The sequence below is a fragment of the Herpailurus yagouaroundi genome, unplaced genomic scaffold (genome assembly GCF_014898765.1).
Source record: "Herpailurus yagouaroundi ecotype Mexico unplaced genomic scaffold, PumYag 77, whole genome shotgun sequence".
Classification (NCBI taxonomy): Eukaryota; Metazoa; Chordata; class Mammalia; order Carnivora; family Felidae; genus Herpailurus; species Herpailurus yagouaroundi.
The window spans coordinates 63,342,745-63,358,775 of record NW_024412388.1 but is presented as its reverse complement, the minus strand read 5'-3'; the positions used below and the strand labels follow the sequence as shown (position 1 = coordinate 63,358,775).

Below are 16,031 nucleotides of genomic sequence, written 5' to 3'. Positions count from 1 at the left end.
ACAGAGCATGAACGGGGGAGGGGCAGAGAGAGAGGGAGACACAGAATCGGAAACAGGCTCCAGGCTCTGAGCCATCAGCCCAGAGCCTGACGCGGGGCTCGAACTCACGGAGCGCGAGATCGTGACCTGGCTGAAGTCGGACGCTTAACCGACTGGGCGCCCCAGGAAGAGCATTTCAAAAGGCAGGAGTTGCCTACCATGTCAAAGACAGAAAAGTTAATTCAATAGCAAATAGTGCTGAGTTCTGTTATGTTACCAAGCACTGTACTAGATAATGGGTTCAAGCAAGATGAAGACTAAAAGATATGTGGAGGTTTTGGCAATTAGGAGACCATTGGGATCACTGGGAGGCCAGTTTCCTTGTAATGATGGGGGAAGAATGTGATTGGATTGAGAGGGAGTAGAGGCAGCTGGTGGAGGCTACTATGTCAAATTTGCCAGGGAATAACCAGAGAGAGATGTGGAGGATACTGAAGCAATGGGCCATGTTTTAAATGCTACAGAAGGTGGGTGTGGGTAGACAAGAGATCATTTTAAGCCAGAAATGTCAGGAAAGGCTTGGGAAACACCTATTTCTTTTTTCCCCTACATCAACTGCTTTAATATTTTCAAGTTTAAACTGCCTGCAAACCCATGCAAACCCATGCAAATCTGTGATGCTTCTTGTACCAAAAAATATAATAATGATCCATTTCTGATTTCTCTTCCCTCCTCATTTAAAATTGGGGTTTTGAAATATTTTTAGGAATACAGATATGTAAAGAAGCAAGGATTCTATTTAATCAAAATAAGTGCATAGAAGATTTAACAGTGAGGTAACTTCTCAGAAATTGTGGGGACCATTTTGATAGCTTTAGAATTTCTATTTCCAGCTCCTCCAAAAACCCTGTGAATGAGAAAGCTGGAAGGGAGACAAATTATTAAGACCTCACAAATAAAAATTCTGTTGTCTTAATAGCCTAAAGTTTGAACTTGTTCTTCTTTCTTAAGGAACTGCTCACGAATCTCCAGTTTTCAAAGTTTCACTCAAGGAATATCTAGAATCTTTTTAATAAGAAAAAGTAAATTTAGTCATACAAGTAAATGAAGCCTTTTTATTAAAATGCTTTTACAATGTTAGATACGTTATCAATATTACTCTTTTAAAACCTGTGCTGTGCATCTTACTTATTGGCTGCTTGGTGAATGTACCATGTGCAAAATAATCAACAAGTTTAGAGTGTAGCTTCTGATTGTGATCAAATTTTCTATCTATATCAGTCTTAGAACCATCAAAAGGCCTTCCTGATCATCCAGTAATGGGCGATTACCTATGTTGAGCAATTTATACATTATCCAGCAAAAATTTGATTGTAAAAGAAAGCTTAAGAAAAGGAGAACATCACATAGGAAGACGTAGAAAAGTGATTACCATAATTTTACTTTTTTTACAGTTCTCCAGAGATGTTTCCCTGACTTCTCTACTAAAAATGGCACTCTGACAGTAGGAAATAAGACGACATTTGAAGATGGAAGTGGAAAGACAAGAAATGCTATAGAACTCAGGGCAGCTGCAAAGTATGTTTGTTTACATTCTTATTTTTAGTTTGGATGCATTCTGTTACCATGCACAAGACTAAAGCTTCCATTAGGTTAAATGTTAGAAAGGAAGAATTATGTATTATTATGAAATATACATGTCACTGTGGATTGGAGAAATTGGTGTATATTCATTAAGAAAAGCAGGTAAAGGAGAAACCAAAGAGAATTAGAAAGAGGAATGATGTTTTTCAAAATGGTTAAATCTTTCATTATTAACAGGTATAGAAATGAAACCTCAGTAAGCATATTGGAAGTCCTTAACATTATTTGTTGAATCAACACAATAAAAAAAACATGCTTTTTAAATCACTATTTAAAAAAATGACTGAAGGGGCGCCTGGGTGGCGCAGTCGGTTGAGCGTCCGACTTCAGCTCAGGTCACGATCTCACGGTCCGTGAGTTCGAGCCCCGCGTCAGGCTCTGGGATGGCCCAGAGCCTGGAGCCTGCTTCCGATTCTGTGTCTCCCCCTCTCTCTGCCCCTCCCCCGTTCATGCTCTGTCTCTCTCTGTCTCAAAAATAAATAAAACGTTAAAAAAAATTAAAAAAAAATGACTGAAATAATAAAACTGCCAGATGTTGTAAAGGGAAGAGGGTCTTTGGAAAGGCTGTTTCAGAACCATATCAATTTCTACGTACTAACTACAGTGAAGTCAATTTACTGTTTCCCTTGCTGTACGTATCATGATGTTTCAGGTTATTGGGGAATATAATTCCCTGCGTGCATCCATTCACATGTGTGCACAAACACACAGAGTATCACTGCATAGCTCAGTTGTTGAATTAAAAGTGAAAAATAAAGATATTCCAAAAATATATTTCTGTTCCTTGAAAGACTTTAGTAGTCCAAGTAGAATAGTGCAGGTCCTACATATTTAAAATGTCATAGCAACATGGATGGATTTCACAAATATAAAGCTTTGTGAAAGAAACCACAAAATAATAGTACAAGTACAGTTCCATTGATAGAAAAATTTAAAAATAAGCACAACTAAATTAAATTATACTGTGATGCCTATATAAGTGTTAAGACTAAAATGAAAACTAGGGAATTATTATCATAAAAGTCAGGATTGTGGTTACCTTAGGGGAAGGAGGGGTGTTGTAACTGGGCCACATGGGCAAAGGGGCAACAGGTTGTAGTTAAGTGCGTCCTCTTTGATAACTGATGAAACCAGACACTAATGATTTGTGGACTTTTCTGGATGTGCCCCAATGTGCCTTCCTGCTGCATAGCTGTCAGAGGATTAGAAAAGGGAATTAAGGATGATGTTTATTCTTGACTCTATGGATTTTGTAAGTTAAAGGCTAATCTTATTTAAATTCATTTCTTATAGTGAGGTTTCTGCAATATTGGGGACATGTCATATACATTGAAAAGGATCTGTTCACCATTCTTGAATGTCACATTCTCTGTGTGTGTAGCTATAGCCACCTTTGTAGTCTACCAAAATGACATCTCACATATTGTTGTGGCTGGGGAAAGAGTGACTTTTGATAAATGATTTACAAAAATGTTTTTAACAGCAGTTGCAAAACCCTTTTTATCATAACATGAACATTTCTGTTTAGTGGTGATCAAAAAATAATTGATCTTTTCCTTCTTTGAATTCAGCCGTGTCAATAAAATACTTGATGCAAGGACAATTGGAATGAAAATATTTGAAGACTATGCAACAACTTGGTATTGGATTCTCCTGTAAGTGAAAACATTGGTTTCTTCTCCAGCCCCAGTCTGATTTTGTCCTTGTAGAACTCTTTCTTCAAATTCCCCATCCATATTTGTGAATAAAAGGTTGACTCAAATCTTAGTTCCTGCCATTTTCTTTTTCACATAGGATGAAGATGGGGCAAAGATACCTGGAAATATTACCAGTGTTACAAAGGTTATAAGAATGTAAATTTGAACTCTATTCATTAAATTACCAATAAATAATATTATATAATATATAATATTATTATAAATAATATTATATAATATATAATAATTTTATATATAATATAATATATAATAATAATATACTTCAAGTCGTGCAGGAACAACATCTGTAGTACATTTGCTTCCTATCATATCCTACAGTAGATGTAGTCTTATTTCTCTGGTTCTATTTTCTCATTTATCTTTCCATTGCCCTCCAAAGGATCATTTTTATTTTTAAACACATCCTTTCCACGAAATGTTTGTTATTACCATTATCAAAGGTCACTGTAGTTATGCAGAACTGAAAAAAATGTATGAAGGGAGGAGGAGATTAAAAATTTGCAGACATATGATTTGCATTCCTGAAAGGTAAGGGGAAATGCAGTTACTCTACTGAAACAGGTACATGTGTTTGGTATATCTAAGGCTGTTGTTACTATCTGGCTCTTATGACTTAAAAGCATGTATAGTTCCCTAGTGATCAAAAAACAAAGAGAAGGGCGCCTGGTTGGTTCAGTCGGTTAAGCGTCTGACTTGAGCTCAGGTCATGATCTCACGGTTTGTAGTTTCAAGCCCCACATTGGCCTCTGTGTTGACAGCTCATAACCTGCTTCAGATTCTGTGTTTCCCTCTCTCTCTGCCGTCCTCTGCTCGCCCTCTGTCTCTCTCTCAAAAATAAATAAACATTAACAAAATTAAAGAAAAAAACCCAGAAAACTTCTTTAGATAATTATAAGGCCCTTTACAACCTGGTCCAACTAGTTTTCCAGATTCATCTCCACCCATGTTGTTTGGTTAACCCTATATTCTCAACACGTCAAATAGCATGTGCATTTCTCAACTTTTGTGTCCTGGGCAACTCCATCTCCTTTAAAATGAGGTTTTGTGTAATTTATGAAGTCTTTCTTGACTTCTTCAGATATAGTTAATTTCTTTTCCTTCTGTGTTCCTCCTACCCACCTATCCACTGTGTGTGTGTTGCACACATGTGCGTACCTATACACACACACACACACACACACACACACACACACACAGCTATCATCTATATAGCACCTAGAATTTTGTATGTTATTTACCTGGTTCTTTTTCTCTGATAAACTCTGAACTCTTTACAGTGGTAACTCTAACTCACCTCCATTTTTCTAACTCCTCAGGCAGTTCTTGGAACATAGAAGATGCATAAAAAATGTGGGTTCAAGGAACAGTTATATAACCACTAGGAAAATAAGAGAGAGAGATTTAACAATATGGTGCTTACTGAAGTCAAAATTGTAATGTGTGTAAAATACTAGTGACTAGTTTGTAGAGCTGTAAAACTAGATAGTTTTTTGAGAGCTTACTCACTTCAATGCTTTGTCTTAAACACAATAATTGGCATCAGTGTTTATCAGTATTTCAGAATATCTCTCCATAGCAGAGAGTATAGTCTATACTTGACAGGAGTTAAACTGGTTTCTCTATTGTCAGACTCAAATATTACTAGATAAGTTACACATTTCTTCTTTATTTTGGGCTTTTCAATTACTGTCTGAAAAAAAGTATGCATTATGGCAGACCTTCCTGTTTACCTCATTCCCAACACACAGTGAAACCCTATGTAGACACCACTCACACCACTAGAACCTAAATACTCCCTTTATTTCCAACTCTTTTGCTCTCCATCTATCTCATAAATATAAAGCCAAAGACTAATGTGCTGGCCCTTAGTTTATGCAGTTAGAATTTTATGAAGGAATTAAAAACAGAATAGACAGTTATATTTCATTTTTCTCCCTGACCTTTTTGAATATTTGCCTTGGACTAGGTCATAGAATAATCCTTCAAACATATTGAATATTTAAGCATTAAAGTATCTATTATTTAAAATTTTTTTTGGATATTTATTTTTGAGAGACAGAGCACGAGTAGGGGAGGGTCAGAGAGACAGAGACACAGAATCTGAAGCAGGCTCAAGGCACAGAGCCCAATGTGGGGCTTGAATTCATGGACCGTGAGATCATGACCTGAGCCAAAGTTGGACGCTTAACCGACTGAGCCACCAAGATGCCCCAAGTATCTGTGATTTTAAAAGGGCATGGCTTGTATATAGAAAGAATATGCAAGAATATGACCTGAGAAGTTACTTTGATACAATGCTGTCATCTATCCAGTGACAACAATTAAGATTTTTTAAAAGATAATACTTGGAAGATGGTGGCATATGAGGATGCTGGCCTCACCTCATCCTGCTGATCACTTAGATTCCACCCACATCTGCCTAAATAACCCAGAAAACTGCCAGAAGACTAGAAGAACGGACTCTCTGGACCCAAGCATAGACAAGAGGCCCACGGAAGAGGGTAGGAAGGATGGAGAGGTGGTGTGCACCACACGGACTGGCGGGAGGGAGCTGGGACAGTGGAGGAGCAACTCTCCCTGCAAGGCAGAGCTCCCAAGTCTGGCTTGCAAAAGGGGAGGGGTTGGACTGTGTGAGTTCTGACAGCCAGTGGGACTTAACATCTGGAATGTTAAAAGTCAACAGCTCTGCTCTCAGAGAGCAGGGAGGGTGAGAGGACACTGGGAGGGAGAGTTGTTGAGCCCTGGAAGACAGAGCTCAGCTCAGCGGGGGAACAAAGGTGCTGGCAAGCACCATCTGCCTCTCCCACACCCCAGCCAAAATTCCAAAGGGAACCAGTTCCCATCACCAAACTTGCTTGTACCACGCAAATGCCCAATGCTGTGCTTCTGTGGATCCATGCCTCCCACAGTTCTGCTTCCCTCCCAGTGCTGCAGGATCCCTCCCAGAGGGGACCATCAATGGCAAAGCGAGCTAAGCCCTGCCCCTCCTGCCCCTGTGCACCTTGCGGATCCACCCTAGCTAATACATCAGATCCCATTGAAGCAGCACCATAAGCCTGGCAGTATGCAATTAGCCCAGACAGGGGCCACACCACTCCACAGTGAGTCCTGCCCCTGGGAGAGGGGAAGATAAGGTACACACCAGTCTGACTGTGGCCCCAGCAGTGGGCTGGGGGCAGATATCGGGACTGACTGTGGCCCCACCCACCAACACAAGTTTCTCCGGAGAGCACAGGGGAAGTGCCCTGCAGTTTGGAGCCACCCCAGGCACTACCCAAAATGACGAAACGGAAGAATTCTCCTTAAAAGAAACTCCAGAAAGTAGCGACAGCTAACGAATTGATCAAAACTGATTTAAGCAATATGATGGAACAAGAATTTAGAATAATAGTCATAAAACTAATCACTGGGCTTGAAAAAAGCATAGAGGACAGCAGAGAATCTATTGCTACAGAGATCAAGGGACTAAAAAATAGTCATGAGGAATTAAAAAATGATATAAGTGAGGTGCAAAATAAAATGGAGGCGGCCATAGCACAGATGGAAGAGGCAGAGGAGAGAATAGGTGAATTAGAAGATAAAATTATGGCAAAAGAGGAAGCTGAAAAAAGATTTAAAAAATCCAGGTGTATGAGGGGAGAATTAGAGAACTAAGTGATGCAATCAAACAGAACAATATCCGTATCATAGGAATTCTAGAAGAAGAAGAAAGAGAGAAAGGGGCTGAAGGTGTACTTGAACAAATCATAGCTGAGAACTTCCGTTATCTGGGGAAGGAAAAACGCATTGAAATGCAAGAGGCACAGAGAACTCCCTTCAGATGTAACTTGAATCCATCTTCTGCACAATGTATCATAGTGAAACTGGCAGATTACAAGGATAAAGGGTAAATTGTGAAGCAGCTAGAGATAAACAGGCTCTAAATTACAAAGGTAGACCCATAAGAGTAGTGGCAGACCTATATACTGAAACTTGGCAGGCCAGAAAGGAATGGCAGGAAATCTTCAATGTGATGAACAAAAAAAATATGCAGCCAAGAGTCCTTTATCCAGCAAGTCTGTCATTCAGAATAGAAAGCGAGATAAAGGTTTTCCCAGACAAACAAAAACTGAAGGAATTCATCACCACTAAACTAGCCCTACAAGAGATCCTAAGGGGAACTCTGTGAGTCAAATGTTGCAAGGACCACAAAGTAGCAGAGACATCACTACAAGCATGAAACCTAGAGACATCACAATGACTCTAAACCCATATCTTTCCATAATAACACTGAATGTAAATGGACTAAATGCTCCAACCAAAAGACATAGGGAATCAGAATGGATACAAAAAAAACAAGACCCATCTATTTGTTGTCTACAAGAGACTCATTTTGGACCTGAGGACACCTTGAGATTGAAAGTGAGGGGATGGAGAACTATCTATCATGCTACTGGAAGTCAAAAGAAACCTGGAGTAGCCATACTTATATCAGACAAACTAGACTTTACATGAAAGGTTGTAACAAGAGATGAAGAAGGGCATGATATAATAATTACAGGGTCTATCCATCAGGAAGAGCTAACAATTATAAACATCTATGCGCCAAATATGGGAGCCCCCAAATATATAAAACAATCACAAACATAAGCAACCTTATTGATAAGAATGTGATAATGGCAGGGTACTTTAATACTCCACCTAAAATGGGTAGATTATCTAGACACAGGATCAATAAAGAAATAAGGGCCCTGAATGATACACTGGATCAGATGGACTTGACAGATATATTTTGAACTCTGCATCCCAAAGCAACAGAATATACTTTCTTGAAACTTGAAATCAACCACAGGAAAAAGTCTGGAAAACCTCCAAAAGCATGGAAGTTAAAGAACACCCTACTAAAGAATGAATGGGTCAACCAGGCAATTATAGAAAAATTAAAAAAAAATGCAAACAAATGAAAATGAAAATAGAACAATCCAAATGCTTTGGGATGCAGCAAAGGCAGTCCTGAGAGGAAAATACATTGCAATCCAGGCCTATCTCAAGAAACAAGAAAAATCCCAAATATGAAACCTAATAGCATACCTAAAGGAAATAGAAGCAGAACAGCAAAGACACCCTCAACCCAGCAGAAGAGAAATAATAAAGATCACAGCAGAAAACAACAATATAGAATCTAAAAAAAACAGTAGAGCAGATCAATGAAACCAAGAGTTGTTTTTTTGAAAAAATAAACAAAATTGATAAATCTCTAGCCAGGTTTCTTAAAAAGAAAAGGGAGAGGACCGAAATAGATAAAATCAGGAATGAAAATGGAATTATTACAACCAATCCCTCAGAAATACAAACAATTATCAGGGAATACTACGAAAAATTATATGCCAACAAACTGGACAACCTGGAAGAAATGGACAAATTCCTAAGCACCCACACACTTCCAAATCTCAAACAGGAAGAAATAGAAAATTTGAACAGACCCATAACAGCGAAGAAACTGAATCAGTTATCAAAAACCTCCCAACAGGGGCGCCTGGGTGGCTCAGTCGGTTAAGCATCCGACTTCAGCTCAGGTCATGATCTCACAGTCCATGAGTTCAAGCCCCACGTCAGGCTCTGTGCTGACAGCTCGGAGCCTGGAGCCTGTTTCAGATTCTGTGTCTCCCTCTCTCTCTCTTTCCCTCCCCTACTCATGCTCTGTCTCATGCTCTGTGTCTCAAAAATAAATAAAAACATTCAAAAAAAAACCTCCCAACAAATAAGAGTCCAAGACCAGATGGCTTCCCTGGGGAATTCTACCAAACATTTAAAGCAGAGATAACACTTATCCTTCTCAAGCTGTTCCACAAAATAGAAAGGGAAGGAAAACTTCCAGACTCATTCTATGAAGCCAGCATTACTTTGATTCCCAAACCAGACAGAGACCCAGCAAAAAAAGGGAACTACAAGCCAATATCCCTGATGAATATGGATGCAAAAATTCTCAACAAGATATTAGTAAATCGAATTCAACAGCATATAAAATGAATTATTCACCATGATCAAGTGGGATTCATTCCTGGGCTGCAGGGCTGGTTTAATATTCACAAATCAATCAATATGATACATCACATTAATCAAGGAAAAGATAAGAACCATATGATCCTGTCAATCGGTGCAGAAAAAGCATTTGACAAAATTCAGCAGTCTTTCTTAATAAAAACCCTCGAGAAAGTCTGGATGGAAGGAACATACTTAAACATCATAAAAGCCATTTATGAAAAGCCCACAGCTAATATCATCCTCAATGGGGAAAAATAGAGCTTTTCCCCTGAGATCAGGACCACGACAGGGATGTCCACTCTCACTGCAATTGTTTAACATAGTGTTGGAAGTGCTAGCATCAGCAATTAGACAACGAAAGGAAATCAGAGGCATCAACATTGGCAAAGATGAAGTCAAGCTTTCACTTTTTGCAGATTACATGATACTATACATGAAAACCCAATAGACTCCACCAAAAGTCTGCTAGAACTGATACATGAATTCAGCAAAGTTGCAGGACACAAAATTAATCTACAGAAATCAGTTGCATTCTTATACGTTAATAATGAAGCAACAAAAAGACAAAGAAATGGATCCCATTCACAAATGCACCAAGAATCATAAAATACCTAGGAATAAACCAAACCAAAGATGTAAAAGACCTGTATGCTGAAAACTATAGAAAGCTTATGAAGGAAATTGAAGAAGAGACAAAGAAATGGAAAAGCATTCTGTGCTCATGGATTCAAGAATAAATATTGTTAAAATGTCAATACTACCCAAAGCCATCTACACATTCAATGCAATCCCAATCAAAATTGCACCAGCATTCTTCTCGAAGCTAGAGCAAGCAATCCTAAAATTTGTGTGGAACCACAAAAGACCCCGAATAGCCAAAGTAATTTTGAAGAAGAGGACCAAAGCAGGAGGCATCACAATCCCAGACTTTAGCCTCTACTACAAAGCTGTAATCATCAAGACAGCATGGTATTGGCACAAAAACAGACACATAGACCAATGGAATAGAAAAGAGACTCCAGAACTGGACCCACAAAATTATGGCCAATTAATCTTTGACAAAGCAGGAAATAATATCCAATGGAAAAAAGACAGTCTCTTTAACAAATGGTGCTGGGAAAACTGGGCAGCAACATGCAGAAGAATGAAACTAGACCACTTTCTTACACCATTCACAAAAATAAACTCAAAATAGATAAAGGACCTGAATGTGAGACAGGAAACCATCAAAACCCTAGAGGAGAAAGCAGGAAAAATCCTCTCTGACCTAAGCCGCAGCAGTTTCCTACTTGACACATCTCCAAAAGCAAGGGAATTAAAAGCAAAAATGAACTATTGAGACCTCATGAAGATAAAAAGCTTCTGCGCTGCAAAGGAAACAATCAACAAAACTAAAAGGCAACCAACGGAATGGGAAGTTATTTGCAAATGACATATCAGACAAAGGGCTAGTATCCAAAATCTATAAAGAAGTCACCAAGCTCCACACCTGAAAAACAAATAATCCAGTGAAGAAATGGGCAGAAGACATGAATAGACACTTCTCTAAAGAAGACATCCAGATGGCCAACAGGCACATGAAAAGATGCTCAATGTCACTCCTCATCAGGGAAATACAAATCAAAAGCACACTGAGATAACACCTCATGCCAGTGAGAGTGGCTAAAATGAACTAATCAGGGGACTATAGATGCTGGAGAGGATGTGGAGAAACAGGAACCCTCTTGCACTGTTGGTGGGAATGCAAACTGGTGCAGCCGCTCTGGAAAACAGCGTGGAGGTTCCTCAAAAAATTAAAAATAGATCTACCCTATGACCCAGCAATAGCACTGCTAGGAATTTACCCAAGGGATACAGGAGTGCTGATGCATAGGGGCACTTGTATCCCAATGTTTATAGCAGCACTTTCAACAATAGCCACATTATGGAAAAGCCTAAATGCCCATCAACTGATGAATGGATAAAGAAATTGTGGTTTATATACACAATGGAATACTATGTGGCAATGAGAAAGAATGAAATATGGCCTTTTGTAGCAACATGGATGGAACTGGAGAGTGTTATGCTAAGTGTAATAAGTCATACAGAGAAAGACAGATACCATATGTTTTCACTCTTATGTGGATCCTGAGAAACTTAACAGAAGACCATGGGGGAGGAGAAGGAAAAAAAAAAGTTAGAGTGGGAGAGAGCCAAAGCATAAGAGACCTTTAAAAACTGAGAATAAACTGAGGGTTGATGGATGGTGGGAGGGAGGGGAAAGTGGGTGATGGGCAGTGAGGAGTGAGGAGGGCACCTGTTGGGATGAGCACTGGGTGTTGTATGGAAACCAATTTAACAATCAATATCATATTTAAAAAAATTCTTAAGCAAAAAAAGATAATACTTAGAGACAATGAACTCAATAAATGTACCAAGCTGTGTTTCTATGTTTGGAAACTTAAAAAGAGCATCAGAGTTATCTTCTTAATGGAAGCATCATCCAAATTTCTACTCTTATGAGTTCTGTTTAATGAAAGTAACAAGAGGAACTCAATATGACTATAACCTGGATATATGGGTGGGATGGGGGAGAAGCATCTCTACTAGCTCAAACTCCAGGAAGAAATTAAAACAAAAAAAGTAGTCATCCTGCTGATGGCTTGATAAAGTCACATGGCCCAGGAGAGACAGAGGCCTTATCATGGCTCCATATAATGACCCATAGATCACTGGGGACCTGAAATATATGTCTGGTGATAGACATCACAAACTATTAGATAATTACACCATAATAATGACTACAAAATCATGGGTTCAGGAACTATGTGAGGGCAATTATTTTTCTTTTCTGCCCTAAGACTGCTCTCTTGCTTCTAGATAGTTCTGTTACATAAGGTTTCCTCCCATCAGTCAAGAGGTAGACAGAACAGCACAAATTATCACGGATATGTTTTATGACTTAGTGAGATGTGTGGAAGGGAAAAATATGGCTGTGGCAGATAGACCAAAACTGTGGATTGGAGGAATTGTTTTTTTCCTTGAATAATGGTTACTGCCAGACTTCAGCTTATCCAGGTACACAAAGATTGACTCAGGTATGAAGTTCCTGATGGTCCTACTGTTTCATATAAAAGTCTTAATAGGAACTATTGTTTATGCATTTTAATATTATAAATGTTTCTATAGCTAGGTAAAATAAAGAGAATGATTTTGAATAGAAAAAAAAAGTGTTGTCTTGCTGTTAACATTATGTTATGTTTAGCACACTTGGCCTCCTTTATGCATTGTTTTCTCTTTCCTCTAGTGGCCTGATTATCGCCATGTTCCTTAGTTGGATGTTTGTGATACTCCTGAGATACATAGCTGGATTACTCTTCTGGGTCTTCATGGTGGGTGTGATTGGAATTATAGGTTATGGTAAGTATCACTCCTTTTAAAATCACCAAATGTCAAAGTAGTCCTTTTCTTTTCATTATCAATTTATGGCCAGTATCAGTTACCAGAAAGAATTTTACTTGCAGTGAATTTAATTATTCTTTACTCCCCTATCCCTAAAGTGTTAAACTGAGAAAAATTATATTTTGCATATATTATTTCTATAACTTTTATCTTCTTTATCTTGAAAAAAAGTGCTGTCAAAATGTTCTACTCTTTTTCCTTACTGACCTTTGGTTTCATGCCTCATAGTTATTAAGAAGGAGATAAAAAGAATACCTTTCAGGCTGATAAAAAATATTTCAGACAACTTATTTTATTCCTTTAAATTTTCTGTCTGGTCATAGGCTAGGTCTGCATAGTTACAGAAGTGTGATCTATTTTTCTCTTCGAACACAATACTTTTAACACAGGTACTGTCACACATTCTAATAATTGGCCTGTACTCCATAATGAGGCATCACCCTCTAGAGTCAAGTATTCTGAATTACACTCTTTGGGTGGAGGGTTACTGTATATAAAGGTTGAAATCTAATGAAAAACTCAGTCACCTCAAAAGCAGTACAGGTACAGTGTGAACACCAAAAAAGGCACTAAAGTCTCTCCCAAGGAACAATATAACACTTATGGCAGTTTCCTTTTAGTCTGCTAATACATATTTGGGTCAATATATGAATATTTGAGATGTTTCTATTCAAGTGATTTCCCCTACAATACCATTTGGATTGACAATGTAGTTTTATGGTAGTAGACACAAAAAAATAGCAAAATTCTTATTTTTGTCACTCGAAGAAGAACTTCACACATATCCATATAAGAATGCAGTTGAATCTCCCAGTTCTGTGGTTAGCCTGAGTTCTAATCCCAATTCCATAACCTATAACTAAAGAACTTTGGAAAAGTTTCCTAATGATTGTAAGACCCAATAATGTTCCTTATTCGTAACCTTAGCACAATAATAGTATCTCCACCTTACAAGATTGTGAAGATTAAATGAGACAATGAATATAACGCTCTTAGACCAATAATTGGAAAACAGGAAACACTCAATATGTGTTGGTTTATTGTTACTGTCCTCCTCATTATCCTCAATAGGTTTCTAGACAGTTGTTACGTCTCTGTAGGTATTCTTTATCTGCTCCTACTGTGCAGCTGCATGTGAAGAGGTGGGTCAAACAGGTGGAGGAATGTAAGAAGTGATACCCCTTAATCCAAAAACTCCCAAGAAAGCTTTTTGTTTAAAAGTCTTTTGTGTGTTTCACTTAGCGCTCAAAATAAACTCTGCCCTCTACCACTAGAGTCTGGGCATGTGATTCAATCACTTTTATTGTCATCAAGAAGGGAAGGACAATAAAGTCTGGTATTGATTTCACTGACTTGTTTTAGGGAGCAAGAAAAATCCGAGTTTGGCAGTAGTGACAGTTTGACAGTGGCAAGAGGGAGAAAGATTGTCAATATATCACAAGTGCAGGTGAAATAACCAATTTCAGCTCCCCGTTGACTCCCTAGGTGTAGTGCTAACTCAGCAATTAATGGTGTGGCAAATCAGCTTGAAACCATTCATTGAGTGGGGAAATGTCTAGCGAGACTGAGAAGTATAATATTACATATAACTGACCTCTGCTACTATCTTGGACAACTGACTTTCTCCACATCGTGGGAAACCAACCATTTGCTACTAATAGCCTATTTACTAAGGCAAACAACAATGTGGATGTGTCATACTAAGCAGAGAAAAAGCCAGGCTATTTGTGGGCAAGTGCCCTTGAACATCAGTGGAACAATTCTTACTGACCAGAACAAGTTAAGAGTTACACAGGAGAGACTATATAACTGGGGTTATAAGCATGAATTTGGAGATTGAAAAGGCACAATCCCAGGTTCATTGCATATTAACTGTGTGACCCTCTACAAGTACATAGTCTCTCTAATTTGTCGTGTCTTCAACTACACAATAGGACTCTGAGTATTTCTTTCTTCAAATTTTTACTTAATTCTAATGAATTAACTAACATACAGTGCAATATTGGTTTCAGGAGTAGAATTCAGTGATTCATCGATTACATACAACACCCAGTGCTCATCATAACAAATGCCCTCCTTAATATCCATCACCCTTCTAGCCCATCCCCCACCCACCTCCCTCCATCAAACCTAAGTTTGTTCTCTATCTTTAATAGTCTCTTATGGTTTGTTCCTTTGCTCTCTGAGAATTTTTTTAAGATTTTTTTAGTGTTTATTTTTGAGAGAGAGAGACAGAGCATGGCAGGGGAGGGGCAGGAAGAGAGAGAGAGAGACCAAATCTGAAGCGGTCTCCAGGCTGTCAGCACAGAGCCTGACATGGGGCTGGAACTCATGAGCCATGAGATTATGACCTGAGCCGAAGTCAGACACTTAACCCACTGAGCCATCCAGGCACCCCAGACTCTGAGTATTTTTTTAAAATAATGTACATATAGTGTTTAGCTGCTTAGCACATAATAATTGCTCAATAAACAATCTTGGTTTACACAGGAATGGATGTTGAATTTTGTCATGTGCTTTTTCTGCATCTATTAAGATGATCCAAACAATTTTTATCTTTTCTTTCATTAATTTCATTAATGTGGCACATCACATTTATTGATTTGTGGGTGCTGAACTATCGTTGCATCCCTGGAATAAATCCCACTTGATCATGGTATATGATATTTTTAAAGTATTGTTTAATTCAGTTTGCTAATATTTTGTTGAGGATTTGTGCACCTAAGTTCATCAGGGATATTGGCCTATAATTTTTTTGTGGTGTCCTTGTCTGATTTTGGCATCAGAATAATACTGGCCTTGTAAAATGAGTTTAGAAATGTTTCCTACACTTCCATTTTTTGAAGGAGCTTGAGAAAGATGGTATTAATTCTTCTTTGAATTTTGGTAGAATCTACCCATGAAACCATCTGGTCCCGGCCTTTTGTTTGTTGGGAGATTTTTGATACCGATTCATTTTTCTTACTAGTTTGGTCTGTTCAGATATTCTGTTTCATCATGTATCCATCTAGGTGGGTTGTATATTTCTAGGAATTTATGCATTTCTTCTAAGTTGTTGAATTTGTTGGCATATAATTGTTCTTAATATAGTTGACACTTAAGCACCATGGGTTTGTACTGCATGGGTACACTTACATGAAAATTTTTAAAAAATCTTTAGTTTTGAGAGAGAGAGAGGGAGGGAGAGAGGGAGAGGGAGAGGGAGAGGGAGAGAGAGAGAGAGAG

General features: G+C 38.4%; 1 protein-coding gene across 7 annotated transcripts in view; it reads left to right on the top strand.

Annotated features, from left to right (window-relative positions):
• SLC44A5 (solute carrier family 44 member 5) overlaps nt 1-16,031 on the top strand; it is a 380,599-nt gene that overhangs the window by 333,630 nt on the left and 30,938 nt on the right. For all 7 annotated transcript variants that reach the window (XM_040470674.1, XM_040470676.1, XM_040470673.1 and 4 more), the window contains 3 exons: nt 1,434-1,557; nt 3,195-3,278; nt 12,652-12,764. In XM_040470674.1, the coding sequence (XP_040326608.1) occupies nt 1,434-1,557; nt 3,195-3,278; nt 12,652-12,764 (321 nt within the window). The remainder of the gene's footprint in view (nt 1-1,433; nt 1,558-3,194; nt 3,279-12,651; nt 12,765-16,031) is intronic.